The 13,935-nt window shown below is 40.2% G+C and overlaps 1 protein-coding gene across 1 annotated transcript; it reads left to right on the forward strand.

The window, feature by feature from the left end:
• Positions 1–10,736: 10,736 nt before the first annotated feature.
• LOC106861427 (ciliary microtubule associated protein 1A-like) lies at positions 10,737–13,935 on the forward strand. Its single transcript, XM_088166598.1, has 6 exons — positions 10,737–12,051; positions 12,171–12,371; positions 12,594–12,695; positions 13,047–13,168; positions 13,577–13,714; positions 13,825–13,935. The coding sequence occupies exons 1-6, from the start codon at positions 11,547–11,549 to the stop codon at positions 13,918–13,920; spliced, it is 1,164 nt and encodes a 387-aa protein (XP_088022724.1). The 5' UTR covers positions 10,737–11,546; the 3' UTR covers positions 13,921–13,935.

A 13,935-nucleotide genomic window follows, 5' to 3' on the forward strand; every position in this document is an offset into this window, starting at 1 on the left:
ACATAACTTTTCTAATGGTTAAGGCAGATTAATTTTTCCACATTGAAAGCATAGAGATATGGAGATGAGAGAATGTGCTGTCATCAGTTTGGAGGGCAGAAATAAATCTACTATTAAAATTTTGTTCAGGAAGGAATTTTATGCGTTATTGTAATTACTGGTGGTTATACAAAGAACCATCCACAGTATTTATGAACACTGTGAAAAGTGGGATCAGGTTTTCTTGAACTCCATTTATAATGACTTTGTTGAACTCAGGTTAATTATGAGAAGAGGCCCATCTGAGAGAGAAGGCACACCACAGAACAAAAGGGATCAACTTTTTTCATCTACTGTTTGAATTTCATACTTTCTTCTTTCATCTGTTTTCATCTTATGGAAGCGATTATAAGTGCTAATGAGACATTTGATCCTGCTTCAGGCAGTCATTTTCTGGTTAACACAACAGAGGTATCAAGCATCTATTTTAGTATTATAGGAAGTCAGCAGGCTGGGGTCACATATTCTTTTCTCTTATACCTACCAAGTTGCAGCAATCCTTTTTCTGGTACCTGAAATACTTATTGCACTATTTTATTTTTCTTTCTGCAGCTCTTATATGAACTCCTCATCACTAATTTATGTCATGAAAAGATATAACTCTTACACGTGTTTCCAATTTAGTCAGAAGCATTTGAAATATTTTTTTTTCTTTTGGGAACTAATTCTAGTCAAGTTGAAAATTACAGATGTGTTGTTTAGTTCAAGCAACAAGTGGTGACTGATGAGCAGACGTAGCATTTGAACCTGGGACCCAATGAGTACAATTCAATAAATTGGGGGATCATTCTAAAGAGAACAATACTGTTTAAAAATATGATTTCTTTCATGTTGACTTAATCCTTCAGAAACCATAACCACACCTGGCAGTTCTGAGCCATTCTTTTCAATAGTCTTATTTATCAAAACAAAGCCAGAGAATGCTTTTGGGCCTATGTTCCTCAAGTGCTGATAATTATGTGTATAGACAGCACTGCTTGTATTACATAGTACACCCAGTGGAACTGGGAATACTCCTGAAATTTAAAGGAAGCACCCTTTAAAGGAAGACCAAAAGTATGTGTACCAGGAAAATACTTGGGATGAATTTTGTTTTTGAGGAAATAACCCTTGTTAATTACCACTGCTCTTTTATTATGGTACAATCAGTTTCTCACTGCTATCTTGAATGTGAAGCTCTTCTAGTGCCTTCTTTCCATAAATTAAAGTTAGCCAATTAGCCATTTATAAGAGACAGACGTGTGATATCTTTTCAAGAAATAAACACATGAGAACACTGAGGCTAATTAGTGGGAATACTTTCCTATAATCCACCTGTTGTAGGTAATACCATTAACTTTTACAAACATTCTTGCTCTGAGACTGATAGCAAATGCTGCTAAGTATGTCTGTATGTGCATAGTCTGGTAGTGAATGAAATGTGTTCCAAAGTCTATTACAAAGCAGAATAGTATTTGAACATATCTACTGAGTAGGCAAAAACAAGGTCATGAGATGCCTTCATTTTCTCACACCTAATACTGGAGAAAAATTTTGGATTTAACTTAAATAGTTTTTACTAAAACACTCAGAGCATTCAAAAATCAGAAAAAAACCCCTCTGAGCTTTGTTTCTCATATATGGAAAAAGGAGAGTAGGTCTAGAGAGAAAATAATAAATATCTCATAGTAAATCTTTAAGAGCTGGTGGTTTGTCCAGCATTCTTCAGGGCTTCTTTTTCCCCAAGTCTGCAATTTAAAAATCACCAAATATTGGTCAATTTCTTATTTGGGAGCACCTTTTTAAGCACTAGCTTTTTAAAAACCTGATTTTAATTCTGTGACTGAACACTGATGTTTAATTGGATCAGGCTTCCAATGTAATAAATTATAAGCATGAATTTTCCTCATATAATGAAGCAATATAGTTATTTGACGAGTATTTTGAGTTACAAAATTTCTAAGAAACTTTAGATTGAAAAAATGAATTCTGATGTAAAGACATATTGAAAATCTTTCGAAGTTTTCAAAGATTTCTAATGTTATTGATATTTCATTAAATACGTCTGCTAGAAAACATAATATTCCATAAATAGAAAGACAAAGCATATGTAAAGAAAAACAAAAGCATGTTAAAAAGCGGAAATGAAAATGTACAGAAATCCTGTTCTTCTGATTATCATGCAGGAACATGTAAAACTGAGGACTAGAATGTAGAGCCACTTAGCGTATTCTTATTATGCTTAACTTTACTACTGCATAGTCCTACACAAATTAGTAAAGACACATACATATATAATGGTAGCTCCAGTGAAAAACATCAATTCTACAAAAAACTTAGGCCTTTAGGAAACAATTAGAAGAATTAATTTTACTAAGAATACAGCAGCTAAACACAGTTATTGAAGAATATTCTCATGATCTAGAGTCACATTAACAAATCATTACATTTTAAAGTGTTTTTTGAATATGTTAGATTATGTTAAGTCTACTTAGAAGAGTATTAGGGAGGAGAGGACATGTATTTTTTAAACTGGACAAGTTTCTCACACATGCTGTCATATTTAGAATACTGTTTCCTGACTTAGCACTTTTTTGCTCCTTCAGAATATGACTACACATTTCAGTAGTCTTCAAATTCACAGGCACATGTCAGTTTGACCAGCTGCTCATTAGTTTGTGTATTCTAAAGAAGGTAGGGAAATGCAGAAAGCTTGTTTCTTATCAAGTGAATCAAGCGTGCAGTGTGAAGGTAATAATGAGGAAACATAATGGGTTAAGAGGAGAGAACTCCCACACTTAATTCCTTCGTGTTAGATGAGCTCCTTCACAAGAGTGTGATCCTTGTAATGTTCACATTTATAGCAGTGTTTCTTATTTTAAAAGAGCTGTGATTCATTATATGGAGGTGGAGAGAACTGAGCTTTTGCACATTAGCAATTTTAGGTGAAGAAAAAAACCCCTTTTTCCTTGCCTTTGCATTTTTGGTAGAACTTTATGAGACAGAGTATTTAAGCATGATGGTTAATTTTATATCAAATTTGTTCCTGCCACCAGTTACTTTCTACTTCTGCAGGCTGCTTACTCTGTCACCGAGTATTAGATGTATTACCCACAGAGCAGTAATTACATTTGACACATAATTATTATGGTTTTAATGATAAGAAGGCCTTTTCTTTTCCTGCTTTCATAACATATACTCCTGAAAGTGCTGGCTGGCTGAATACAGTTAGTTTAAAAGCACTTGGATTTAAATTGAACCCTGGGACAAAGAAAGAAATGAAAAGAAAGAGCGAGCACATTTGAAAATTCCAGATGATCTCACACAGTCGATTTTGAAAAGGAAAGAAAGCCTTTAAGTGTTGTTAATGCAAAAGGAGAAAGAGCTGCCGGGCTGCAGCCATGCCAGATCCCCAACAGGAAAGGAGTGCTTTTAAAGTTAATAAACTGAAGGTTTGGAAAAAACGGAGGCTCCTGGCAAGGCCACATAAACTACACAAATGAGTTTCTAATCTTGCCACATGGGCATTTTTCCAACTCTGCACTCTGAGTCACCTCCAGCTGCAGGCCTGGATGAGCAGTTTAATAATCCTTAGCCCTTTTTTTCCTTAAATGATCAGCATCAGAGTATCATGTTTCTGGAGCCTGGAGGCTGTGTGGTATTCAAATAGGGTGAGTTCTTGAAATTCTTCCAAACCTACCTGCAGCTGCCTCTGCCTCTCTGCTGAGATTAGAAAAGCTGGACTTGCAAACTTTGTAATTTGCCATCATCTTCTTCCTCCCTCATCTCTTCTTGATTTCTCACAGCGTGCATGGGGCAAAGCCAGTCTGGGAGGATGCGAAGTGTTCTTCCCGTCTTTTTTTTTGAAAAAAAAAAAAAAAAAATGTTAACAAGGTGTGGACAGGGTAATGTCAATGCTAGGAATCCTTCTCTGGGAATTGAGTGGTTGTGAAGGAAACCCGAGCAGAAAAAAATGACCCGACTTCCTCCTTGGATCCAAGAGCTGAGCATCAGCATCAGGGAAGCTTGATGTAAAGGGTGTCCGTCCTACTGATGTGAGGTCTTCAATCAGTGCCGAGACAATGATAATCAAATTAATGTAATAAAGCAGCTCTAATTTTAGCCTGGTTTGTTATTGTAAGAGTTCGTAGGGAAGGGTAAAGGGGGAGGTGAAGGCTGCTACAAATGACTAATGCTACATTTCAGCCTCCTAAGCCATATTTAGTGATGTGGGATATAAACATAAGCTCTCAGTACAATTTTTCCTATTTGACTTCTGTTTCCTTTCTTCTGTTCCCTCTCCTAAAGATAGCTGCTGGTAGACAGGAATGTATTGCCGGTGCCGTGCACCCCGCACCGATGCCAGCATTTTGCGGCATTCTGGACCAGTGCCACGTTCGGCCCCGGCCGAGGCAGCCGGGGCGGCTGCGGTGGCCCCGCGGGCGGGCAGCCCTGCCCGGCAAGTGTGCCCGGCACCGGCCCGGCACCGCCGGCACACCCGGGAACCCGTGCCTGTGGCCTGCTCAGTGTCACCGCCATGTCGTGATGGCCCCTCTTTGTCAGTGTTGGCCATTGGATTTGCTTGGGAGTCAAAGTTTGAGTTCATTACCTGCGTGAAGTGGGTTTCGTGTACCTCCATGGCATTCTGTAAACCCTGAATTCTTTTTCCGCAGTGATTCCACACATATACATGAAACTGCAATTCTCTGAGGCTGTCAGAATTGCAGACCAGCCTGAGGCATGGCAGTATGATAAAGTTTTCAGGCACTATTTAGTTAAGGCTGAAAATCTGGGACCCAGCCAATCTATACCACTCAGGGCTCTTTTCACAGTCCAAAATGATTTGGCTTAAACATTTCCAACTGTGATGAGGTCTCATTTCAGTGATTATACAGTCATTCACTTTTCCACATCAACATCAAAGTCATTAACAACTGAGTATTATTGCATTGGCTGGAATTCAGTTAAGGACTAGAGGGATGTTTCTCTTTATTAAGATAAATCATTGCCTTGGTTATGTCACCCATGAAATAATCAATTTACTGTGTTGGTTAATTTCCTCTCTCTTTGATCTGTGAATTAAATTCAGCAGATCATTGTTCCACACAACTGCAGTGGAAAGGATGCTTTAAAATAAATGCACCACATTTTCTAATGATACAAGTCTGGTAACTGTGTAAAACAAGACTGCACGTGGCCTGATCTATTTCAACAGTTTCCTTTTTCCTTCAGGGTAAAATGAACCAGTATCACCAGCTTGGGTAATACTCCCTCAAAATTTCTGAGGAATGAACCAGAGGAAAGAGAAAAGCTAGCAGAACTGATTCTGAGGCTTTCAGAGGAGTTAGGCTGATTGCCATACCAAATGAAAATATTTCTATATAAGTGTAAGACTATTTCTTGATAGCCTTCATGAGCTTTGCTTACCAAGATGCTTACTTATAAGGATTTTTTTTCAGTCCTACTCATAACAAGCCAAATATTTAAAAAACCCACAAAAAACAGCACTGATACCGACTGATATTCTAATCTCCTTTTGCATTTAACTATGCATTCTGAAATTAAACCACGTGTATAAATAAGTCCACATTGACTGTGGAAAGCACTATGCCTATAAATGAGAAACTGATGACGAGAAACCAAAGCCCAAATCTGATTCTTCATTATGCAGAATTTCACAGTGGTGTGGATATTCAAGTCCCAGTTTTCTAATATTAAACTCTAACTTTCCACAGATTAAATAATCCATGCTAATTAAAAGCAACACAGACTTCTTCAGTATTTCCCTAATGTACGTTCAGATCCTTGTCTCTTCTAAAACCTGACCTCTTCTCACATGTATGTCCTTTAAACTCAAGACCATGATCCATCATGAGCTTTGGAAAATAAGAACAGCATGTGGTGTGGTTTTAAGAAATTGATCTCATATTATGTTGTAAAATGTTGTGAAATTGATCTCAGATTATGCTGTAATACTCTCCTAATGATAGTATTGCTGGGCTGAGCTGGGCTGGCCAAGGATAAATATACCTCCTTGGCCAAGTCTACTGCTGCATTTCCCAAACAATTTTGCAATGGTGCCACATCCCCAGTGTTAGGCACATAAACCCCTCATATTGCAAAAGCTGGTCAGTCTTTTAAGGAAGGCAGGGTAAAAATTGCACAAATTGTATTATTGCCCAGTCTCTCACAATTGTGCTGCTAAGGTTCCTGTAAAATGGGCAGCATCCAATTTTGTTAGTCTTCGAGGTAAATGGCATGCAGATTTCTGGTTGTGGAATCCAGATACAGAATTTCTTCCAAATTTTTACATCATAATATTATATTTATATAATCTTAAAGATTCTAGAACATATATTGGTGAGAAGAAATGCTATTATTTTTGAAAGAAAATATTATTGCTAAAATAGTTGAAATAAAATTCCTGATCCAACTAAAACAAAATCACTTTATTTGCTCATTCCAATTCCCATTACACAAGTAAAATATTTTCACTAATTCTCAGGTCAAAGTTACAAATTAGAGCAATGGATTAAGAAGATATAATATTGTTTCATTATAAGAATAACACACCCAATTCACTTAAAAATTAATGAAAGCTGATTGCAGATTGGTTTCTATAGCAATTACTTAGAGTGTTTCTCCTCACATTTAACAAAAATTGTGTGTGATTTCATGAGAGAAAAACAATTTGCATTAACAAATTACTTCAGTGCATTTGAAAGTCATCTTCATGAAACAAAATATACCCTAGCTGAGTTTGCAGAAGAATGAACACTAATGAAAGTTCAAAATCAGGATTACGTGGAAATTCATGGTAAATCAGTCAGGATATTCAGAATATGTGAGGAAGCTTAGTATTGAAAAATTAATTGCAACTGCGGTGAACCTGATTAATGCACATGATAATTCTTTGTTGCTTATAAACCTTCCCACTTAGCAATCAAATTACTATTTTCTAATTAATTGCATTTGTTAGTTTCTTCTTGTCAGTTGTTTCATATTCATGGTCCTTTTGCCATTAGTTTCCATTTCTAAATGAATCATTCTAAGAGCAGAAAGTGAAAACATTGCTACTCCTCAAGCGTGATTTCTTATTTTGTTGACATGAATGCATAGTAACTGCAAGTTTCTTCAAGCTGTTGTGGAATATTTATTTTTTAGTTGCCATGAGGTCATACACTTGGAGCTTTAAGATGACAGAAACTCCTGGTGGAGTTCTGAACACATTTTGCTTTTGTAATTCTGCTTCAGGCAGTAGCAAGCAAGTTAAACAATCACTGATTGACTTTTATTAACTGATCTGTAAGGCTGATAGGCTCAGGAATGCAACCTATAGACAGATTCTTGAAATACAGCCGAGACAGGAATCTTAGAGAAATTCCAAAAATAGGAGGTAATACTCTCCTTGCAAACTAAACTTTTTCCTTAGATAATATTCTTTATAAGATATTATTATTTTTTCTGCTTTTTATATGAAAAGTTCATCAATAAATGTATAGTTATTAAAAAACCCAAATTACCTATCACAGACTTAATTTCAAGCCTATGCTATCTTACATGAAAATATTTTTTTTCCACTAAGGTAAATGAAGAATTAAAGATAAAATGTTAACTGATCTAAAATTAATGTAGTGGTTTCTTTGGTATAAATGAGATAGAAGCCCTGACTAAGATGCTACACAGTGAGACTCGTGATCTGTCCTTGGATTATCCCCTTGCTCTGGGGTAAACTGGAGCCAAGCTATACTTGGCATGCATTTCTTTCCTTAACGAGCAACTCCATCTAGCTCAATAAAGAGTTGAGAGGAAGGGCCCAGAGTTACACTTGTCTCTGGGCCAGCCACCTGTACAGGGTGACTAGAAACAAAAAACCAGCCCTGCTATAGAACACATTCTCCCATCCCATGTTGGTTTTCATAGTTATTCCACATATACCATGATCTCCCTTGAAGGATTAGAGCTGTACAAGCCAGTTCCTGACTTTGTAAACCATAAGTTATGTGATATCATAAATTTTGATGCCTGTGCAATCTCAAAATTTTATTTTAAAGTTTTGTTTTGGATTAATTAAATTAATGAAATTTATTTAATTACTAGAATGGTAATTAAAATTAATTTCTCCTATGAACATATAGTTATCATCATCTATTCTAAGAAAAAAATTTAATTAGTGATTTAGGTTTTATGTCTCTCTTTCATTTTTCATTTTGATGTCAAAAAGCAGCTGTTGTACTGTTTGGTCCAGCAAGCATTCTGTGTATGAGTCCCTAGACTGAAGCAGCAGTTCTACAGTTTTGAAGAGCTTACAGAGACAGCCTCAGGACCTCTAAGTGCATTTACACATTTGACAAGAAACACATTAATGGAATCAATGTCAATGAAAATGTTTAACATTCTTCTTAAAAACAGAGGTTCAGCGGGTAGTCTGTGTTCTCTGAACCAAAAGGACACTCATGGTGGGTATCTCTTGCCACTTCCATGTAATTAAACTTTTGAGTAGTAGTTCTTAGCATTGGAGCACTACTGTTAAAGGTCCACAGTGGAGTACCAGAAAAAAGAAAACCGGACGAATTTATCATTAATTGTTAAGACGACCTTGCTGAGGAGAGGTAAAGACTCGAATCCTGTCCTTAACTGAATCAGAATGGAAACTGCACAGATATGAAAGCCCTCAAATTTACAGGTATTTAAGCCTCCATCTCTTTTAAAACCAAAAGTTGAAACTGGATCAAACTTAATTTCTGACATTTTTAACATATTTTCCTTATGTTTTTCAAAAGAAGGCATTAGTGTGGCATACACTAGAGCTCATACAATTTGATATTTGACTGCACCAGCACGTATTGTGCTAGGAGTTGTGGGTACAGCAGGGATCCTCCACATCACTGAAATTATCTCTGAAACATACATGTAAAATCTGTTACACTAATTTTTGTTTTAATTAAGACAACTGTATCACTTCTTAAAGTGCACTGTACAAAGATCTTGTAACATGCAGTGAAAATGTATAGGTATCCAGTTATTTGTCAATAATATATCATACACAGTAATTACTACTGAAGAGTTTAATCAGTTTTTATAGGCATCTTTTAATTCTGTTATCCTTTTGTGTTGATCAGGCTACAACTTCCAGCAACATTATTCCATACCCTCACTAAACATAGATCAATTACAGCATATCCTTTTAAGAAGTTTGAAATAAAATATGCTAAGTATATTAAAAACGTGCCAAGTATGTTACACCCACTGCCACTTTCAATACCAGTAAATTATCCTGTCCTGCAAGACATTGCTATTGCTATTCACAGACTCTGTGAATAAACTTCTAGCTTTCATTCATTCTAGGCTCTGGAGCCTACTGATGGCAGGTCTGGGAAACAGGCTGAGGGCTGTCCCCTTCATATTTTGAATGCTCTGCACAAGGGACGGTTTCAGGGGTTCCTATCAATATGCTCCCGGGTAAATTTCCCCTTCTGTGGGATGCTTCTGGGGAGCTGTTATCATTGGGCTCCAGCTTTAACACCTCCAACCCACTGCAAAGCTTTCCTCTGTAGCTGTTATCAGTAGGATTCAGAGTTAACATACCATCACCCAAGAAGGCTGTTTACTGGAATGGATGTTTTTTAAGTCTTCAGAGTGAAAACAATGCCCCAAGACTGGAGGAGCTGCCATCAGTAGGCTCCAAAGAACCATCTGAACAAAACTTAATTGATAGCTTTGCACTGATATGGGACACAGAGGAAAGCAGGAGAAAAAATTGATGCAGAAGATTCAGGTGAATGCCACAAAGAACACAAGAACTGGTTAAGCCTCATGAACTAATGTTGGCATTTCTAATATAATCCAACAAGAAATATAATTAGCCAGCTGCACTGGTAATGTATTAACTCTTGACAGTCTTCTCAATACTTGCTTTACCTATGGTAAGAGACCAAGCTCATACATAATTTTGTTAGTGTATCAAAGATTGCAAGTGTTATGAAAACTGCTGGTTATACTTCATGAGTACTTGGCTAGTGGGAGAAAATTCTGGGTGTGCCTTTGAAGCTTAAATGCCCTTCACTATACAAATAGTGAAAATACAAAGCTTGTGTTAAAATCAGCTTATATCGTCTAAACTGGTTTGCCACTCCATTGTTTTAACCTCACACACAGCATCTCCATTCAAATCACAATTTAAATGCTTCAGAATCTATTTCCTAACTGGTGCAATATTAACCACAGCCCATGTAGCACAGCAATGAAAGAAAATCTATAAGGGTCTCAAACCATAAAAACTTGGATACTGAAAACCTTAAAGGGTCACTAAACAAAGCATGGGTAATGACTGGTATTATTAGCAAACAGTCATGACATATGGGGACAGAAAAACCTGGTGGGATCACTCGTACTGGAGGCATAGATATTCATACCCTACTGGCAAAATTAGAATAATGAAACTTAACTCTGCTCAACTGAACTCAACTCTGTCCCAGGGAAACCTTGAAAGAGTTCATGTGTTCCTGAAGCATCAACATTGAAAATCCTGGACCATGAACTCCCAAAACAACCTGGAAAAATGGGCATTAAAGGGAGAAACCTGCTTGAAGACATCAGAAGCATCTGAGGAGTGATGCAGACACTGGGGGCCCTCAAATGGAGAGGCCAGAACAAGTGAGATTATTGATAGCTTTGCTCACTCCCTTCACTCTAATAGTAAGATCGTAGCACAGAGACCTTAGAAAAAAACCAGAAGATACAAAGCACAAGCTGGGCATTGGATACTACCAAATCCCCAGTGAATTTCAGGGGCTCTCCCACTGTAAATGCCTGCAGGTGCAGTAAGTTACAGCTAACACACAGCATTTATTCACCCCTGAAAAAGGGCATTCTTACATTGTTACTAAAGATTAGAAGCTCAGTTGTTGAGCCTGGACAGAAGCTAAGCCAAGTCAGCTGTTTACTCACTCCTTTCCCCCAAGAGCAGGAGTTAAGGGAAGGGCCAAAGCAAGAAGAGTGCAGAGTTTGAGAAAAAGCCTCTTTAATTCTTCTAGTTTTTGGGGAGGTTATCTTTTACCCTCTGGCTAAGTGATGAAGTAAAACGGATTGTCCCCTGGTTTCTAGGAATGGGGTGAGAATTAGGTGGACAGCACTCAAAGATGCTTTAAGGTGGAAGACTGTCAGCACCCAGCAGTTCAACTCTCTCAGCACTGTGGCCAGCATTTCAGTCAGACACAACCCATTTGACAAAAGCCCTGTGCTCAGGCATCACTGGACTAGAAAGGGCTGTGCTGGGTCCCTGTGCACATGGGGACACAAGCAGCTCTGTGTGAGGACAAACTGGAGCTGCCTCACATCAGACCGTGCCAGTTTCAGGGCAGCCCCATGCCCAGCCCCAGAGGAGCCCCACAGGCAATACGGCAGTGCTGCAGCACGAACAGCTTAAGAGTCTCAACATCACAGTGGGCTTTGCTCATCACTGGATGAGAATGGTCGTGGAGATGTCACCTGGCGATGGACATCAATGATAATGGCTCCACCTAGCAATGGATTATGATGTCACTGTGGAGCTGGCATCCTTCCCTGCACCTCACCCAGTCAGTGCCACATTCCACCTGAGCAAGTGCGCGTGCACACGTGCTGGAGGCTACCACCCTGCCAGGCCAGCACTGCATTTCTCCTCTGCTGCTGGCCTGGCCAACAATTACTACCTGAGGGCACAGCAGGGAGATTTTGCACCATCTTTGCTTCTAACTTGCTGCTTCACTCCAGTTCTTCCTTCTCCTCCATCTGCTACTTGTTCTTCACTTGCTGTCACTTTCTTTCGTGATGCTTGTATCACATGCTTCCTGCTCTGGGCTACAGGAAAGCTCCATACCAAAGCTGTATCAGAGAAGCCCCTTGGTAGCTCTCCTGTTTTTCCTGTAGTTTCTCTAGCCACCAGCATGGAGAAATCCTGGGTAGGCACGTGGAGACCTCATCCCCGAAGGGGTCCAATCCTTGCAGAGTTCAGCACCCCAGGTCCCAAATACTGGATCCCTGGGACAACAGGTAAGCCAACTATCATACGGAGGCAGTGGCAGGCACATCACACCACCTGCTGCCACTTAGAAACTTGCTTTCATTACACAGTTGCAGGCACAGGTACTTGCACAGGCTTTTCTTCCCAGGTCACACAGCTCATGATCCCACCAGAGACAGAGCTCCTGCATACTCATTTCGAGGGACCAAAAGTCCCGCCACAGACAGTTGCTCACCAGGTCCACGATACTTCATCCATCCGTCCATCACCAAGACTGGGAAGTATGTTTCTCCATCGGCACATGTGATGGGACGATACAAGACCAAGAGTGACATCACCCCAGGACCCAGTGAGTAGTATTTCTGCAGCCTTTCTTCCAGGCCAGACGAGCAGCCTTTCTGCTGCCCTGTGCCACTGGGGCACAAACCCCTCTGCTCATGCCCTGAATGTGCTTCAGAGAGTTCCAAGCAGAAAACAAGCAAGATTGAGCACCTCCTCCTTACTTCTCCTCTTTGGCTTGCAGTTTAGGTCCCCAGATTCAGGTCTTCTCTCACCTCCTTCTCTGTCCCAGGTGACTACACCACAGAGCCTGCTAACAAACATGTCTACCACACTGCACCAGCGAGGAGCATGGTGTTCCGACCCAAGGACTTTAAAGGCTACCGAACGCCAGGTATGGAACTTGGGGAAACAGATGCTCTTACAGCCTGCGTGTCCTCCAGGGAGGATCTGCAGCTTCTTCAACAGGCCTAGCTAAAAGCCTAGGCAGCAGGACAGTTGTGTGCTCAACAAGCTTTCTGCTGTCCCAGAGCACCAACTTCTCCCACCATACAGAAGAACCGGTAGCTCCGGTTTCAAACAGCTAAGGCACACCACATGCAACAGAAGCCAGAGGCACTGGGACGAGGGGCAAGATACCCTTCCTGCTCCTCACAGCCACCTTGGAAGCCTGACTCTTTTCCACCCAGGCATTCAATCCTTTCCAATAAGCCTGACCTATGGTCTATTCCTATTCCATTTCCAGGTCCCGGCGCATATAGCCTGCCTAGGATTCTGGGACCCCGCACAGCATACACCCATGCCGAACCATGCTACTCCATGAGATGGAAGAGTCAATACCAGAGCTGTTTTCAAGACGTGGCAAAGGTGAGCTTTACTTCTGTGTTCTCTCACAGCAGCAGTAGAAGCTCAGCAGCTCTCCTCAGAGCTGAGGGGCCCCAGTGCCTGCTGTATCCCCACGTAATGCACACTTCCCTGCACGTGCAGCAAAGAGCAAGAAGCCACAGGTTCTCTGGCTCTGCTATTCCAAGCTAAAAGCCCAACACCTGCAGTCCCTCACTTCTCCACACCAGCAGTTCACTAGCACTAATGGCACTAATCCCCCTTGTCCTCTGGGAAATCTACCTCTCTTCCCAAGAAGCCTTCCTTTCCAAGGCTCCAGACCTCCCACACCACTCCTCTGGCCAGCCACCTAAAGCAGCACAGCACTCATGGGCACCCAGCAAGAATCCCCACTGTCTCTTATACCTACCAACCTCCATGCTTCTCTTGCAGACGCCAGGTCCTGCAGCATTTGCCAAGGTTGAACTGGACATCTACAAACCCAGAGCTCCCAAGTACACAATGGGACTAAAAACCACACCTGCTGGCAAGGGTCTGTTTCCAGGTCCAGCAGATTACAGTCTTGGAAAGGTAAGGTAACCTGCCCCATAATATGTTATGCTGGAAAGCCTTTACTTGAGGACAGCTTTGGAGAACAAGGCACCATATTCATCGCTTTTCTTCCCACTTTCTCTTTCCAGGTGTCAGTGACCAAAGGCCGGGATCCTGCTTACACTTTTGGACTCCGACATTCTGTCTACAAAGCTTCTTTAATACCTGAAACACATCCTGATTAAAGACAGATAGCCTAC

Source organism: Sturnus vulgaris, chromosome 6 (genome assembly GCF_052056855.1).
Source record: "Sturnus vulgaris isolate bStuVul1 chromosome 6, bStuVul1.hap1, whole genome shotgun sequence".
Classification (NCBI taxonomy): Eukaryota; Metazoa; Chordata; class Aves; order Passeriformes; family Sturnidae; genus Sturnus; species Sturnus vulgaris.

What these genes read in the sequence shown, in the direction of transcription:
- LOC106861427 (XM_088166598.1), top strand. Translation starts at nt 11,547, where the DNA reads ATGGATTATGATGTCACTGTGGAGCTGGCATCCTTCCCTGCACCTCAC. An exon ending in CTGGATCCCTGGGACAACAG is followed by an intron (nt 12,052 to 12,170) that starts GTAAGCCAACTA and finishes TTTTCTTCCCAG; the next exon opens with GTCACACAGCTCATGATCCC. An exon ending in CAGATTACAGTCTTGGAAAG is followed by an intron (nt 13,715 to 13,824) that starts GTAAGGTAACCT and finishes TTCTCTTTCCAG; the next exon opens with GTGTCAGTGACCAAAGGCCG.